Source organism: Fusarium venenatum, assembly GCF_020744135.1.
Source record: "Fusarium venenatum strain MPI-CAGE-CH-0201 chromosome Unknown EDB82scaffold_2, whole genome shotgun sequence".
In the NCBI taxonomy this organism is placed as follows: domain Eukaryota; kingdom Fungi; phylum Ascomycota; class Sordariomycetes; order Hypocreales; family Nectriaceae; genus Fusarium; species Fusarium venenatum.
In genome coordinates this window covers 1,736,175-1,752,756 of record NW_027072130.1, presented here as the reverse complement: position 1 = coordinate 1,752,756, position 16,582 = coordinate 1,736,175, and the positions used below count along the sequence as shown (strand labels likewise).

Genomic DNA, 16,582 nt, shown 5'->3' with positions numbered 1-16,582 from the left:
GCCAGGATCTCCGCGAGATCTGCTTTCCCGGTACGAATACACTGTACCGTACCATCCACCCACCCACGCGTTGGGTATTCGCTACGAATACTGGGTCTGCGTCTAGCAGGAACAATATGGAGTGATTCTCCGTACAGCAGCGATCGCGCACTGTCATTAAGAATTGCTGCTTGCTGTTTCGTGCCTGGTGGATCTACTGTTGACAGTCAGATACAAAACTGAAGCTGAAGTTGACGGACGCTATGACAGAAGTGCCTTGCCGTCGGAACTCACCGCTCGCTTGCTTGCCTTTCTTTTTTGTTGTCTCCTTTTCTTTTGTTCTCTCATCCTTTCTTTTCTCCTCCTTCTTTTCTCTTCTCTCTTCTCCTCTTCTCGTCTCGCCTCCTCGCGTCTTGTACCGTCTCGCCTCCTTGCCCTTTATTAATCCCAGTTTGCGGTGGAAGTCACCCCTCATGCAACCCCCATGCAAGTTCCCATCTGCTTCCGCCCTAGTCCCGCACCGTTAAGAAGCCACGTGCGCCACTAGGGGTTGCGCGGAGCCTGTCTGTCTTGTTTCTGGAGTTGAGATGAGATGTCGAGGGGAAACATGTGTGGGGAAGGAGTAGATTGACCATTGAGATCGGATCGTAGTGCCGGGCTGGAGCCTACATCATGGCATGATGCCATGGTCGAGATGAGATGAGATTCCCTTGTCTGCATAGACATGGCATTGCTTGCTGCCGTTATGCGGGAATGGTCTCAGGCTCTCCATCATCACACATTGATTTCTCACAATCAGTGTTTCCGAATGGTTGGCTCATATTCTGATCGCCAGGGTACATGTCTGTGCAATCCCGCTAGCGTCGGGATCGTCTTTCCAAGATGCCCAAAAGAAGGCGAGATTTCAGCTCCTGTTTCCACGAAAAGGCTCTGGAGCACCCTAAAGTTGAAATGTCACATTGCTTCAATATGAGATCGTACGGCTGCAAGTCATCTATGCCTTGCGGAGGCGCGAGTGACAGCCAGACCACAGGTCTGGGAAAGCCACCCGTTCCTCACAAGGCGGACTGGCTCGTTGCTCTGTATTGAAATGTACTCTAGTAGATCCTCAGACCCTGCCGCCTTTGGCGCCTTCTGGTAGCTTACTCCCATGTTCTCTTATGGAACTCCAATACGTTTCACCCTCAGACGTGGCTCTGCTTCCTTTTCTCGAACGATCTTGATGTGCGGTCCCGTCGTACGACTCAATCAACAATCGCCCGATGCGTGTAACCGAAACGTCAAGCGCCGACACCCATTGATAAGTTTGCTCATGTTGTTGCCCGTCTTGATCTGTGACACATACACCGACCCAGCTCTTGCATACAGTGTAGTATCCGCAGCTGGGCGCTCATGAGTCGTTGAGGCCTGCCATGGCCTTTCAAATTACTCGGCTTATTGTTAAGTCGATCCTTTGCTAAATCTAAAAAAGCATGTCCTGCAATTCAGTGTGAGAAAGAATTCTTGCATCCTGCCCGAAGGCTAGCTGCATATGTAACGAGTTTTTTTTAGTTTTTTTTGGTGACTCTCACCGATGATGCACCAGCTTACAGGTGATTTGATTGCATCATCCACAAAACGAGCTGTCCTCCGCGCCGAGGAAAGGTTGGGCGACCGGCTCAGCACCAAGAAGTGTGACCGGCTATGAGTGATATATGATTGTCTTGTAAGTTCTTTGAGGCCGGATAAAGCACCGAAGTGTGGCTGCCACTGCAGAAGATACAGACAGTCCATGTGTATGCCCAAAACAATTTCCATGAATGAGTTACAACGTTGGATCGTTAATAATAGATGGGCCTAGTCAGCGATTGATGCGCCCTTGGACAGATAATCTCTTGGCGTACAATGATTGGTTCATGCATACTTCAGGCATTTCGGGTTTCTATGAGCCGCATGGTTGATTTTGACCGGTGGCGATCCTCCAATCAGGGGTACGACTCCAAATGTAAGGAAACTGACCGGTCTAGGTCACGCATCTCAATGATTGAGCTCGTGACCCGGGGCCTCAAGATGTCATGACGCGATGCTTGACCGTCAATTTGTGTCTTTCAAGTCCATCTCTGCGGGCAAACTTGCGTTTTTTAGGCGGGTTTGGACAACCAGGCACGTCGCACCTCCAAGGTTTTCTGTGTTTGTTGCAATGTTGGCTGTGTTATATCAAGGTCAGCAGGAACCAGAAAACTTTGTGTGTGAGATGTGAGACTTACGCGAAAGAAGAGTTTCGATCAAAGATAACAAGATTACCCTCTTTGTCAACGCCACCCTTGTCGCACCGATATTCTAACGGGCAGTGATATGAGCCTTTGCCTCTTTGTTTGAGAGCATCCATATCAATCTTGCTGAACTGCTCATCCTCATCTCCTCCCGAATCTTCTGAAGCAGAGATGTTTCCTCCAGGAGATAGAGTATCATCAGTGTTTTGAGATAGTAGGTTTCGCTGACCACCACGGCCACCAAGACCAGCGTCACTTCCTCTGCCTGGTTGCTGAATCCAACCCGCAGGCTCAGACTTGACAGCAGGAAACGGAGGAATGACCTGGTAAGTAGACCCAGATAACCCTGCTCCAGATTCGGGTTTCCGCTGCCAGACTTCTTGTACTTCTTCGGAGAATTTCTCTGCCAGATCACGAATCTTGCTATAAGAACGGATGAGCCATGCTTTCACAGTGGGTTTCATAAGTGGTACAACTTACCCTAGCTTGGTGATATTTATGTCCATGGTGGCCATTGGTTGTAAATCCGCCATATGAGTCGTTGTAAAGGACCGCTCATGAGCGTCTTCCGCCGCTCTCTCCACATGTGGCCCTTGAACCAGTCTATTTGTCAAGGAATACCACATTCGGGCGGTTTGGGCAAGGTAGTCGCCCACATCGTTAATGATGTTTTGGTGATGTCCGGGCGATGTCCCGGCGGCGGTGAATTCAGCCTCTGATGCTAGGTCTCTGGACGCAGCCGCTAATTGGTGCCGGACTAGGGCATCCAGAGAGTTGGGTCCCATCGAGTTGCCGGGTATAGCGTGGATCCCCGATTCAAAGACAAGCGTAGTTGAAGGGACTGGCATGGTGACAGTATCGTATGTATCTGTACTCTGTACCTCTCTAGATACTCTTGTATTTGTTGTTGACTAGCGTCAATACTGTATGTAACTAGAGCCACTATGTACTCCGTACTATGCTCAAGTGTCTGAACCAACCACACGGGACCTAGCAGTAGTAGTGCTGCTACAAATTGTGGCACGGAAGCTAACGAAGGGCTCGGGACCGGCGCGGCGCGGCGGCGACCACGGGAAGGCAAAAATTTGGGGCAGCAGCCGAGGGGGAGGGGAAAAAAAGACGGCCCAGGCACGGATACGTATGTAGTAGGGTTTCGCTCTGACTGTAGCGCTCCTGAAAACAGAAGAAAGGAAAAAGATGCTCATGCACTTGCTTGCTTGCCTTGGTGGCCGGTCAGAGAAGGAAGATGGGACAGCATGTAGCGTAAACTGTTGGCGAATGCCCATAGGCGGGGTTGCGTTGTGTACTGTACTGTAGGTACTCTGTCTGGTTTGGTTTGGCCTAGAAGCCAGTGCTCAAAGGCGAAAGTCGAATGTCGCTGTAGATGCTCGGTGAGCGAGCGTCCTGCGTCTTAGGCCCGTGAAAGAGAACAACCGCAATACCCAACGGGGAATTGACAATATGAATGCTGTGGTGGTTTCAGTCAGTCCTTGGAACCAGCTCCTTATGAGGCCGCCAGAGAGGCAAGACATGCGGTGCCGGATACAAGCACAACTTTTTCGTGTGAGCAACGGGTGACGGGAAAAGAGACAACTAGCTAAGAGAAAAGAGACAACTGGGTCTAGGTAACGCTGGTGTGTTCGGGGGCTGGTCTCCCAGCTTGTACCAACGTAGTTTACAGTATTGTTGGCACTGGACGGGACAAACTGCACGCCGCAGCGCAACACCATTGTGCGTCCGGTCAAGGTTCAGCGCGACTGGGCTGTCTCCATACCGGTCGGTGGACTCTCGATCCTGGACCTGGAAAAGCAAGGGCGGATAGCTAGCGTCCATGGGACGCCATGGCGTTTTTCCTTTACTGGATCCCCCCATCTCATTTGGCCCCCTTCCCCCCTGATCCCTGGACCCTGGCTATCACATCGACGAAAAGCCACGCTAGGTACAAATTGCTGGGCCACACTCATTTCCTGTCTCTCTCTCTCCCGGACCCTCTCTCTTTGTGTGTGTAGGTACAGTTCCTCAGTAGATAGCTTTTGTGTTAACAGCGGCGGCTGGCGCGTGAAGCGCCTGAGGCAATCGAGGGTGAGATTCGCCTTCAGGTTGCCCGCCCTACCGATCTTGACCAGGCGGCACTGGACCCAATATCGTGAGGCGGCTTACTGTAACCATTGGAGAAGCCCAACTCTTTCCCTTGTGTTAAGGGCTCTAAGCTTGTCGTTGAAGTGGGGAAAGCCGCAATCCAACCATCGCCCATGGCAGACGTTGTCCTGTCTAACGGCTCCTAGACATCTCTTATAGTTAAAGCTCTGAACGGGTCCAAAAGAGACAGAGAGCAACACCTTGGTCAAACGTGCCTTTTAATGCAGGTACTCTCCCCAGACTCACACCATGACCTCACGCTCTTCCTGACTCTGCTTTAACACCCCTCTGCTGGCCCCTTAGTTCTGTTGTTTCCTCTTCGCTTCTTGTTGTCTCCTTCCGCCCCCGCTGTTCCGGTGGTTCACCCTCCAGAAATCCACTCTCGCCAGGTCTGGCTTTTGCCTTGAAGCGAACCACTCTACTGGTACAGTATCTCATCAATAAGCTTTCAAACCGACGCGCTGTGCGTTGCCCCCGGGCCCGGCGGCTCATCCAACATCTGAGATCGCTTCCTGTTACCGCCCGCCGCAGCTGGTCTCCTTGGTGTTCTGATCCGGACGTCTCCGAAACGACAAGACCGCCTTTTCATCTCATCTCTCTTGTCGATTGCAAACGCGCGGACCCATCGGAGTTACACTCCGGCGGCGAGCCGCTCAGATGGAAAGCTCACCAGAGCCAACTCGTCCGTCGAAGCGCGTGAAATACGAGCAACATGACGATGCGATTCAAATGAGTATACCTGGAGCCGATATCAGAGCTTCCGAAACCATCAACGGGTCTTTAGTTGCCGATGTGCCGTTTTTCGATAACCCATGGCCTTCGACGACGGCCTTGTCGTCTCCTTCTCAGGTATTCTTCAACTTTTCTGAAGACATTGACACCTCTTGGACCCCTAATTTTACAGGTGAGGAAGTGAACCTGTCTTCCCTCATCTAATGGATCCTTCCAGCTTCCCTTGATGCCTTTTCGTTTTTGGTTATGCGCCCCGAGTACTCTGCCCATCATGCCGTGTTTTTTTTTCATTGTCCATATTCCGTCCCTGTGGAGGGCCTTGGGGTGAGATGGGTCTCATATGAGAGTGCAACGCCTTGGGCAGTTTGAGAGAACATATTGCACCTGCCCACCCCGCTCTCACCCCTACCCTCACACCGTCGCACCTTTTAACTCAGAGCTCATCTTTTACCCATCAAACCCTTGCTTCCATTCCACTGCCCATCATAAAGGAATTAAAGCTTTCCGTTGACCCGATCATGCCATGGTAGACTATCGAGTCTGTGAGCTGACGTTCCATGCAGCACCCCAGCCTGCGACGTTGAACCTTCAAGCAGCCACGACGCCTCAACCTGAACTGCAACGTCCTCAGACACAAGAACTGCCTCGACTCTTGCCTGCGGCACCAAGCGCTACTCTGGAGGAAGATGCAGGATACGAGGTTGCAAGGCAGGGTGAGGCACCTTTTGTCAGCCCTTTCAACTCAGAGGAACGGTTGACTGTGTCCGTCCTCCCTCGTTTCGCTCGGCCTCATAATGGACAGGTGAATGGTTATGTCAAGTTCAACTGGCCTACGAAACAGGACTCGAGCCAACTGCCTGATCCTACTTCTTCGCAATCAGACGATGATGTTGTGGATATAACGCCACATATATCGCGATCGCGTCCTGACACTCACAACTCTGGCATGGTATACTTGGATATGTCTGCGCCCACGATGTCCCGAGGGCAAAGCAGGAGGTCGTCGTCCGTGACCATTGAGTTGGTGTTGGGAGGCGGCACTCCATCGCAGGCATTGATGGTGAATTCGTCACCTTCACCTCAAGAAGCGTTTGCACGAGCTCCACGAAAGGTTCCCAAGAAGTTCGGCCATGAAGCCGCCATGGCCGACATGGACTATATTGACAGGCGATTATTCGACTTTTGTAAGTCCGCTCAGTGGCAGTGCTGGCTGGCAGTCGTCAGTCCACCATGTTTCAACCATCCCTAACTGTCGTTATAGACATCAACAACTGGTGCCCAGGAAGGAGCGTTCTCCAAAACACGAATCTTTGGCTCAAAGATTTGGCTCCAATGGGTCAAAACAAAGGCATATTGCATGCTATTCAAAGCCTTGCTGGAGTTTATATCTATGATTATTTGCCAGATGAGCGTATTCGAAAACGAATTAATGAACGGTATGCCATGGCGAATGAATATTTTGTTGAACTTCTCAACGCGCCTGAAAGCACAACGCGTGGACAGGGGCGAGAGGTTATCACCATGGCCGTGCTTCTTTCTATGCAAGATGTATGTGTGACTGTGTCTTGCAGTCTATGTTCTGTTAGTTTTGCCGTGAAATGACCTAACAGTTTCCCAGGTCATCCTTACCGAACGACGTCTAAAAAAGCCTGAGAAGCCCCGATGGCTGGAAGGTTTTAAGCAGGGCGAATATTTCCTTCAACAAACGGATCCTGGTCGTCGATTTTGGAATGAAAGTCACAGCACTGTGCAATACGATCCCCTTCGAATATCTCAATCAATAATCGTTGGTCGGGCAGTAATCCTTGCTCAACCGATGATGGCACTCCCTGACCCCGTAACAATGAATCCCGAGATCGAATCCAACAGGTTTAACTGGCTTCTTTATGGCGCGGAAAATGATCTGTTCGAGATTCATGGTGGCTGCGGATTTTCGAAGAAGCTGTTGCACACCATGAGCCAGGTCACATACTGCGCAGCGCGTTTGCAGCAGGAACCTACGAGCACCATCGTCCCCATTACGGCAAGATTCTTGATGCGGACGTTGACTGACATGCGCCAATGGAGCCGTGAGGGGAAGTCTTGGGAACAGTGTCAACAGCGTGCCCAGACGATAACCTGGGTGCGTATCATCCCGGATGATGTTATAGTATCATCAAAGGAGGATATGACGGACGTTACAGCCGAAGCATGGAGAATTGCGGCGATAATTTATTATCAATGTCGTCTTTTAAGGTATGAGTTGGAAGACAACAAGAGATGGAGAAGGAGGAGCAAGAGAATTGGTTGGATAAGGATTGTGTAAAAGCACTGTCTCTTTCCTTCCATGCATCTATACTCCTGCTTCTCGACAAAGAACCAAAAAAAAACACAAAAAAACATGGCAAGTGCGCTAACACATGGCCTTACCTGCCTAGACTACCACGAAATCACCCGGAAGTTCTTTCCAATCTAGACGATCTCGCCAAGTGCATTCGCATTATGCCAACATCAGGGACACATTTCACAGCTCAGGCGCCTTTACTGCCAGTCTTCTTCTTAGGATTGCTTGCTACTAATCCTGCGCATAAGGAGGTATCAAGAGGCTGGTTCCAACAAGTCACAAACACGCCAGTTCGAAGTGTAAGTAAGACAAACAAGACAAAAGAAAAAGAAACGCAATCCTCCCATTTTCGTAATCTATGGCAAAGGGCAGGCTGGTTCTGCCCTTGGTCAGGTCTACCGCAAAATTACTCTAGTGTTGAATTAGTGTGCTAACATCTCATCCCAGAGTGTCCCCCCATTATACAACGCGCTCAAAAGAATCTGGGACTGGATCGACAGCGATGTAAACCTCCAATTCGACCCAACTCCTATTCCTGAATCTCTCGGCCAGAGATATCCTTGGTGGGAACACCTCGTCAAGAGGGTACTCGAAGAAGAAGACGAAACTCTGTGCCCGACCTGACGCAAACATTCATTGTACACGTCTTTCTGTCCATTTTGGGATCCAATACCTCCAACGGTATTTAACAAATCGCAGCAAATAGTTGCCCGCCTTTTTAGAGGTGAAGATTTTTTATCATTTGTTTTCCTTTCATTTTTGAGGAATCGATAGGGCGAAATGAAGGTCGACCAATGGGACAGCTTAACTGACCCCTGAGACGGCACTGTCAGCGTCGTCTCGCTGGTCCTTGCTATCCTTGCGGCGCACAAGATATTGACCTACACGCCCATCAGTATGAAAATCGTAAAAGAAGAAGAAGAAGAAGAAGAAGAAGAAAATAGAAATAAGGGAGGAAAAAGAAAACAAAACGCTATGAACGGCGTGGATAGGGATTACTCACGGAATTCCGAGTTAGGTGCCTGCCAGACATCAATCACGCTCAGTCCTGCCTTATAGCACATGAGGCGCACGTTGTCTTCGCCATACTTGTGAGAATCGAACCAGTCAAATTCCTCACCCTTCTGGATGACGCGGCCCATCTTTTTGAGCTTGACGTCTTGCTTGGCGCGGAAGAAGAATCGGTGTCGTGTCGTGGGTTCCTCCTCCAGCTGAGCAAGGAAGTCCCAGTCCTCCTCACGGAACCACTCTTCACCTGCCAGTCGGTTGGCATGCTTGAATCCGTTCAAGAAGAACTGGTGATAGAGGTCATCACACGAGTGGTAAGCGTCCCAGATCTTGTCTCGGTTGCCTGGAAGGACGTGGCCGTCCATTCCGATAAGAAGGAGGTCATCAGGTCGAAGAGCATCGGCCCAGAACTTTAGGTGAGCCAATGCCTCGGGCCAGGGATCGTTGCACAGTACGGATCCGAGCGAGAGAAACAGTCGGGGTGACTGGATCTTCTTCACGTAGTTCATGCCATCGCCAAAGGTTCCCCAAATACCTGCGCAGGTGACCGAAGACTGCTTGCTCGGATGTTGTCCCACCAGATACTTGATGTTGTGGTCCAATGACGATCGAGAGATGTCTAATGCAAGGTACTTGGTGGAGACGTTGGCCTTGTCGAAAGCAGCAAGAAGGTGGCCAACCTTGCGGGTGTCACTAGAGAAAGGCGCGTTAGTTTTGACAGGGTAAGCTTATAGCCGCTACTCGCTGAGGGTGGGCAGAATGCGGGGACAACAGAGGACAAACTAACCCGGCTCCTAGATCAACAATAGTGACACCAGCTTGGCAACGCGCAGCGACATCTGCACCGTGCTTATCGAAAAGCGCAATCTCGTCATGAGTTTGGTAGAACTCTGGGGTGAAAATGATCTGGTTCCAGATCGGCAAGCCTACATCGTCATATAGGAGCTCGTCTGGAAGGGTTGGCTTGGAGGTTGAAGAATACGACGCCGTGAGGGTCTGCTCCAGCCGTTCAGCAACATCATCGTACATGTTACTGCCGCCGATATCGACTACAGCTCCATGGGCGGAAGCATCATTCTTGGGGCTCATGGTGCTAATTGCGTCTCATGAACCGGACAAGAACTGAACGAATGTTTATTCAAAGCAGCTATCCGAAGCTACTGTCCAAAATCGGAGGAAGGTGCGACTTGACGTCAGTCACAAACAGGGTCTGTTACACACAACCGGTGGTGTAAGGGTTGACAAAGTATCGCCTCCAGAAAAGAACGAAAGAAAAAAACGGCGATTGAAAAAAGGATATAACACTGCGCAAGGTGGCACCGGTGTCTGCAAATGTGTCGAAAGTTGACGGATAATGTTGTCGACGCCAAAAAAAAAAAGGAAGCTAGCGAGTGGAAGGAGAAGAGATTGCGATTGAAGGTCTGCGTCGGTCGATTCTTATACCCTGGCGTTGGGAAATCACTTCAATCAGATGCCAGCTGCTGCCAGCTACCACTGACAATGTTGGTTTCAGTGCCTGCCAGTGCCAGTACCGCTGCTCAATGGAGTCGGCTCAGGGAGTCGAGGAAGGCCTGTGGACAGGCGCTGGAAGTGGTAGAATGGTGCGAGACAGAAAGAGACAGGCAGGCAGTGAACTAGCAAGGGCGTGATATGATTTGAAGCGATTCAAGAAGAGCAACGCGGAGCGTGGATCCTGGACGCTGAAACGAAAGTGTCTGCCCCTCAATGGAAACAAAGCAATGCATCATCTGGATCTCCCATGGGTTTCTTTCTGTTTTTCTGCTTCTTCAGTTTGACAGCTCAATGCAATGCCCGTCAGTATGTACAATGCTGGTCTTGATTCCCTGACTGCTACTGGGTGATACGGCATACCCCAGCACTAGAATGTATTTGCTTGCGTGCGCAAGGTGGTATAGTGAAATGGGACGGATCTTGGCCATGTACAGACTTTACTCAAAGCGATTAATCCTGCATTGGGGCGAGCGTAGAGGGTGTCATCCCCCATGCTGCTCCAACATTGACCTCTCCACTGCGAGACATGGGGGGTCCCGCTAAGTTTTGGGGAAGATATCAAGACCCTTGTTTTTTCCTTTTTTTGGTGTGTGTGTTTGTGTGTGCCGTGTTTTTTCCCCTACACGTCTGTCGTTTTTGTTTCTTGCTCTTTAGTCATTGTTGTAGAAGGAATTGATCACCCCAATTATCTGTCTCAGATGTCGTATTTAAAGCCTTCCAGAATGGTGCTATATCAGGCTACCGAGGAGCTAAGTGGCAATGGGATGGCTTGCTGCATATCGTGGTTTGGAATCACGTGTTGAAGTTTTGTTGTAACTTCAGAACACTCGCGGTAATATCCAGGCCCTGACCCTGCACGAGCGAGCACTAACGAGGATCCAGGATGTGGTGAGAAACGAAAGCCTATTTGGGCATTTGGCCTACGCTCCCTCCACCATCACCGGAGGGCATGTAATCAACTCACCAAACAAGCACGAGCCTGTTCAAGGAATGGCGCGCTTCGCAATCGGTTGTGCAGTCTGGAGAACGACACTTGACCAAAGATTCCACCGAGGCATTTCATTCATGGCTCCGTCTTGATCTCCACGGACCCGCCTTCACCCGCTAGGCATTGCCGTGCTGGCCAACTTGATGCTGTCTGCTATCCATAGGCCGTCTCTGGTAATGCCGGCAAAAAAGCCTTGATGAGATGACTGGTCATGTCAGCCCAGAAAAGAAAAACAGAGCTTTTGGTTGATCCTCGATGTCAGTCAAGGTGGCTACAACAACATAGGGCACTTTGCAAACACCCCTGTTTCATCCCCAGTTCCAGCCCTGGAAGGTGGGATACATACAGATGCACGTCATGGTTCAAAACGAATCCCGCTCAAGCTAGAGAGACAAGCAACATGAGCTTGACAGACGGCAAAGATAGCGCGGTTTTCAAGTCGGACTCTATTGGCCACGATACCCTTGGTCTGCCTCTTCCGTGTTGAAAGACTGATGGGCTGACTCTTTGGGTAGCACAATGGCGTCGTTGGTCGCTGATCCTCAGTGCTATCTCGACAACGGTTCCTGGCCCCTTTTGCACGGTGTCTTTTCAAAACCCTTGGTGCAAATCGTTCGAGGCGTTGAGAATCTCGCGAGTCTTGCCGAAGATGGAGTATGCCTACACTCCAATCTCAAAACCTTGACCGCCTGTTGATCCAACACACCTTGAAAGAGAACGCTGCTCTTCAACTCCCTGACAAGGCTCGGCCCCGTCTCTGCCCCATTTCACCGCGGCACAGATCATTGTTGCATCTCGACAACCCATCACACGGAGGCGGTGGGGAAAGAGTGCACGCGTACGCAGTCCAGGACGTACCGTGAGGACTATTTATTTATTGGCGGTCACAGGAAAGCTCAATACGGGTTCAAGGTTTGACGACAGGCTCCAAGTTCAGATGGACTCTGCAGAATCGAGAGCCATGCAGGGGGGAGGGTGTGTTGATGTTTGTTTGTTGCAGTCAAGCTTTGTTCGCAGACACGCCTTGGAAGAGACTTGAGTGGATGGGGGTTGCAAGTGGAGGTGTGCTGTGCTGCAAGAGTGAGATGCAGAAAAAATAGCCCGCAGTCATTGCAAGGGTTCAGAACTGCGCACTAAACTAGTATGCTCTCTCAGCTGGGGGTACACGCGCAACCATCATCAAGTCCTTGTCAGTCACAGAGACTGGAAGAGCAGGCTATGAGGCACGAATCTTGCAAGGCAGTTGCTGATATCAACTGACTTTGGGCACGATGGACCCTGCTACCGTCTTGAGTAATGAGCCAAGCCTCAACGTCTTTGATGGGGCCGTCAAAGTTTTACTAGGCTTTAGCTAAACGCAAGGAAGGGAACTCCCGCCGTGCTAGGATGGTTTCCTTTCTTTTCCCGCAGGTCCGCTCAAAGTTAACTGGGGCCGTGTTTGTTCTCCACTGGTTTTGAGTCTTGGTAGGTTCTATCTCGTTGGTTGATGCTTAGTAGAGCTCCAACGTTGAAAAAGTCAATGGCTGGGCGCTATATGTACAGTAAGCCGTTGTTATTGACTAGGTGCAATTGATCAATTGATCCCATGCAGAGTTTTTTTCCTTTTCTCCGTCATTCATTTCCGTTTGGAGCTTTATCTGCTACCATGGTTCATCCTCTTTACTTGTCCTTTTGTTAACTTATCACCCAACTGCACGTGTAGTCAGTCAGTCAACTTGCATTGCATTGAAGAAACACGCTTAATAGCATCGTGCAGCTATCATCAGGGATCCTGGCTAGGTAGTGACGTTTTACAGACGGATAATAACCCTTCCCATGTCCTTGCCCTTGCCCTTGTCCGTAGAGACTAAAAGACAGCCATACATACCCACACCTCCAACTTTCTTAGCCGCCAAACCAGGAACGCAACTCAGACACCTCTATCTTGGGACCCCAGGTCACGGTGTTCGGTGCAATGAGGAAAAGTCAGACTCAACTTGTTATCGACCCGGTTTAGCCGCTTCCCAGAATGGCACAGTTGCGTAACTTGACCAGTACGAATCGAGATATGAAAACCTTGCATGACGAATGCTATCGGCTGCCATTGTATTACGATACGACAACACCCTCCCTTCTCAGAATCCAAAGTAACTTGTCTTACTTTAGGTATCTCGATCATAGAAGAGAGCGACAACCTTCATTCACCCCTACAAAGATGAAACTGACGGATGTTCATTCAAAATCATATCATATCGTACATCTGTTATGCATATATGGGGATTTTTTTTCTTCTTTTTTTTTTTTTTTTTTTTTTTTTTTTTTTTACTAGGACCGACTAATAATGAATGGTCTGCAGCAGCTCCACGCGACCAAAAATTGGCTATGACCTAAGACACTTGGCAAATACGTACTATATGAAGTCTGAGTATACTTTTCAAGATGTGAAGCCATGGAAGGAGGGCGCAATTTACTGATAACGATGGCATCATGGCATCCAATACAGGTCAGCAGCAGCTGGACAGATCGCGATTAAAGGTTAACACCCTACTGAGTTGTACTGAGTTTTAACGGGGGTAAGAGTTGTGGTGTGGTGTGGTGTCACCGGGGATCAGCATCCTGTCTTTTCTGCCGGACTTCAGGGCCGGGAGGATGATCGAGCAATGGCATGTCGCATCTTTGACTCCCGACAGCCTGGTAAGGCCTGAACCGGCTCCTTTCCGAGTATTCCTGTAACGACCAACAACGCTATCTCATTCGACAGCTTGGGAAGTGTCACTCATACTGTCAATGTCAATAGTCGCCATTTGGGCTTCGCCATTCTCCAGTACTGTTGTATCGTCAAGGAGATAAATATGGGTCGGGCACATTCAAGCATCATACAGTATTTGCGGGTATTGGCAGGATGGCTAGCTTAGTCTAGCACAAAACCAACTCTGGACATCCTGGTTGAGTTGAGGACACGATGATGCACTACGGTAGAGCATCTGACGGACGACTGGATTTTCCGGACAGGGCCGAGTCAACGGGCCGCTTCCGGTGCAGCTTTAGTGTTTATTACCAGGTCTAGGCAAGTAAGGAAGGAGGAGGAGGAAGAAGAGCTGAGCTAAGAGACCCAGTTGACGTTGAAGTTGGAAGTTGTCATGTCGTGAGAGCCTCACAAAAAAGCAAACAGAAAAGTGGATGCTTATAGTAGGCAATCATATTATGCCCGGTTTCCCCGGGTTTGCCGCTAGAAACGAAAAAAAGTGAAGTTGATTCGATCATGTATGCTACTATGTAGAGAAAAAGATGAATCCTTGTCGTTACGCTTTGATGTTCTGTTTTGTTTCTGCATTGCTTTGCTTTGCTGTACAAACAAGCCAAGAAGCAAGTAGCCGGGATGAGACACAGGACGGCTAATGTGCTGATGCCTTATTAATGTCTATTCAATGTGATATGATATGTAGATGTGGACGCCAACTGGAAGGTAGCTCCGGGCTTCGATTTAGTGGTCGACGCACCTGCTTAAGAAGGGCCTAAAACGGAAACAGCAGGAGGTTCGTCAACTAGAACCAATCGCAACAACGCGGCTGAGTGAAGCGTGATCCCAGATCCAAGACATCCATCATCCTTGACTACAGACAGTACCGACCGAAAAGCTGACTCACGTAATCCATCGTATTATCGCTTGCCGGGAATACAACCCGCCCTTGCTGGATCCTCGGTGGCTTTTCGTGATGCATTTCTGTCACTTGTGATGGACAAATGAGAAGTCTGAACTGTCACAGTGCAATGGATTTTCCAGTACCCCAAGATACCTGACATTCAAGCAACGACGCCATGGCTCACTAGCCTCGCAAGCTCCCTACCGTCAGGGTACCAAAAGTGAGAAACGATATTACTACCACGGCACGACTTGCGTTTGAATGGCCCAGGCGAGTGGCCCGATGCCTGTTACTTGAAAGGATCTAGACTGTTTGTCGGTGATCCTTTTGCTTTTTGCAGACCGACTGTCACATGCCACGTGGGATTAATAGCTAACGCCTGATAAGTTAAACTACGACTACCACAGAGATGTGCAGGTTCATGCTGGCGGTATTGGATGGATCCGTCGATCATCCGCCGGCTACAACGCCCCATATCTTGAACGACGTACTCTGAATCTGGTCAGGTTAGAGTCTACTGTTCGACTCAACAACGATTTTTTTTTTCAGGCACAGAGAAATCACTCGGGGGGACAAGCCCGATTACACAAGACCCTGGCATCTTGTGGGGGATTCTCCGGAAGAAAACCCGCCGCCCGTTGATGTAGCAGCAGCTACCCACTGCGAGACCGGTAGTTAGATGAGACGAGTCCACTCAAAAGCATTCTGTGCCTGCAGGTGCGTGTTTTGACAGCGCTTGGTAATGCATCCCCGAAGCATTAACCAAATATGGCGGCGAGCAATAGTTAGCCGAGGCTGGAACGCACAACTACGCCGTGTTCATGCGAGTTGAGATGTGATATGATCAAGTTGTCAAGTTACTTGTCACGAATCATTCTTCGCCTATCAAACCATCAGCCCGTCTGATTCCAAAACAACGCACGGAAGGTTATCAAAAAGATCCCATTCATCTGGTTACGAACGATCATGTTTCAGAGGGCCGATAATAGGTTCAATAAACGGTGACACTCATCAACACTACAGCTGAGAAGAAGCAAAGAACACAGGATGAGCACTTTGGTCTTGACATTGGCCAACAATATGCCCCTCTGCCGTCAAGTTTATGGAACATGTTATCCGTATGTACATGTCTTACTCGCTTCATTTGTTAGTTTCTTGCGCATTGAAGGCCTGTGCTTCGTTCAGCCTTGAGATAACAGCATCGGCGGCCCACACGGAAACGGAAGCCACACTTCCCGTCTATACCTGGTGATGGCGCTCCGGTCGGCAAATGCCTGACAATACAACACGGCCACCGATCCATTCGGATCGGCCAGAAGCCGCTCATTTCTGGTTTATCTCTCTTTCTCAGCATTCATACTCCCGCGTTACTACAGACACTACTGCTTTTGACAGCGTCCTATGAGTATATGGTACAGATGGAGGTTGGACAGTGCATCTGGTTATGGAATCATATCGCATGCCAACGGCCTAACATTCATTGCCTTCATTGGCACCCAAAATCCCAATTATAGCTCTTGTCAATATAACTTTCTTAGGGCTGTCCCCAACAATTTGCCTTCGATACATCATATCATGTTAGATCAATCGCTTATAAGAGGTCCTCCCCAGGATAGTGGCTAGCTCAACCTTGATACCACAGCAGCATAATCGGAGACACACATCACTTTGGGAGCATGCACACTTCTTCTGGGGGTGTAGAGCTTGGCTTGGAAGAGAGAACAATTGAGACAACAAACAACCGTTTAGGGGCCGCGGAGTCGGAGCCGGCACTACATATGTGAACTGGAGCAGGGCTTTACCTAGTGTTCCGGCCGAGATGAATCGTGGCTTTATTCAAGATGCAGTCAGACGGCGTCTGCGTGTCCTTTACACGCAGGCGAGAGGGTGTGAGCCCAGGTCCCTTGCCTTCTCCCGATCTTGATTCAGCGGTGTAGTACTCTACACAAAGCAAGCGTCAGATATTCCACTAAATAGCCAACATGGGCACCCAATTACATTTGCCTACGCCCTATGGAGACGAAAC

At 49.7% G+C, this 16,582-nt stretch overlaps 3 protein-coding genes across 3 annotated transcripts; 1 reads left to right on the top strand and 2 right to left on the bottom strand.

Annotated features, from left to right (window-relative positions):
• Window positions 1-2,221: 2,221 nt before the first annotated feature.
• EDB82DRAFT_523292 (uncharacterized protein) lies at window positions 2,222-3,079 on the bottom strand (the record flags this gene model as incomplete). The annotated part of the gene is made up of 2 exons (XM_025733440.2): window positions 2,222-2,654; window positions 2,712-3,079. 2 exons carry the CDS (start codon window positions 3,077-3,079, stop codon window positions 2,222-2,224), a joined length of 801 nt encoding a protein of 266 aa, XP_025584346.1.
• Window positions 3,080-4,778: 1,699 nt separating this feature from the next.
• Window positions 4,779-8,235, top strand: EDB82DRAFT_134135 (fungal-specific transcription factor domain-containing protein). The gene is made up of 6 exons (XM_065607042.1): window positions 4,779-5,274; window positions 5,633-6,286; window positions 6,364-6,650; window positions 6,721-7,337; window positions 7,520-7,724; window positions 7,873-8,235. Exons 1-6 carry the CDS (start codon window positions 5,028-5,030, stop codon window positions 8,047-8,049), a joined length of 2,187 nt encoding a protein of 728 aa, XP_065464554.1. The 5' UTR covers window positions 4,779-5,027; the 3' UTR covers window positions 8,050-8,235.
• On the bottom strand, window positions 8,144-9,643 carry EDB82DRAFT_134011 (histidine-specific methyltransferase). Its single transcript, XM_025733438.2, has 3 exons — window positions 9,221-9,643; window positions 8,429-9,126; window positions 8,144-8,306 (listed from the first exon to the last, which is right to left on the bottom strand). The coding sequence occupies exons 1-3, from the start codon at window positions 9,520-9,522 to the stop codon at window positions 8,230-8,232; spliced, it is 1,077 nt and encodes a 358-aa protein (XP_025584344.1). The 5' UTR covers window positions 9,523-9,643; the 3' UTR covers window positions 8,144-8,229.
• Between the last annotated feature and the right edge of the window lie 6,939 nt (window positions 9,644-16,582).

Coding starts and splice junctions, on each gene's coding strand:
- EDB82DRAFT_134135 (XM_065607042.1), top strand. CDS start 5,028: ATGGAAAGCTCACCAGAGCCAACTCGTCCGTCGAAGCGCGTGAAATAC. Junction 6,287..6,363: donor CAGGCGATTATTCGACTTTT/GTAAGTCCGCTC, acceptor CTGTCGTTATAG/ACATCAACAACTGGTGCCCA. Junction 6,651..6,720: donor TGCTTCTTTCTATGCAAGAT/GTATGTGTGACT, acceptor ACAGTTTCCCAG/GTCATCCTTACCGAACGACG.
- EDB82DRAFT_134011 (XM_025733438.2), bottom strand. CDS start 9,522: ATGAGCCCCAAGAATGATGCTTCCGCCCATGGAGCTGTAGTCGATATC. Junction 9,127..9,220: donor ATTGTTGATCTAGGAGCCGG/GTTAGTTTGTCC, acceptor GCCTTTCTCTAG/TGACACCCGCAAGGTTGGCC. Junction 8,307..8,428: donor GGCACCTAACTCGGAATTCC/GTGAGTAATCCC, acceptor ATGGGCGTGTAG/GTCAATATCTTGTGCGCCGC.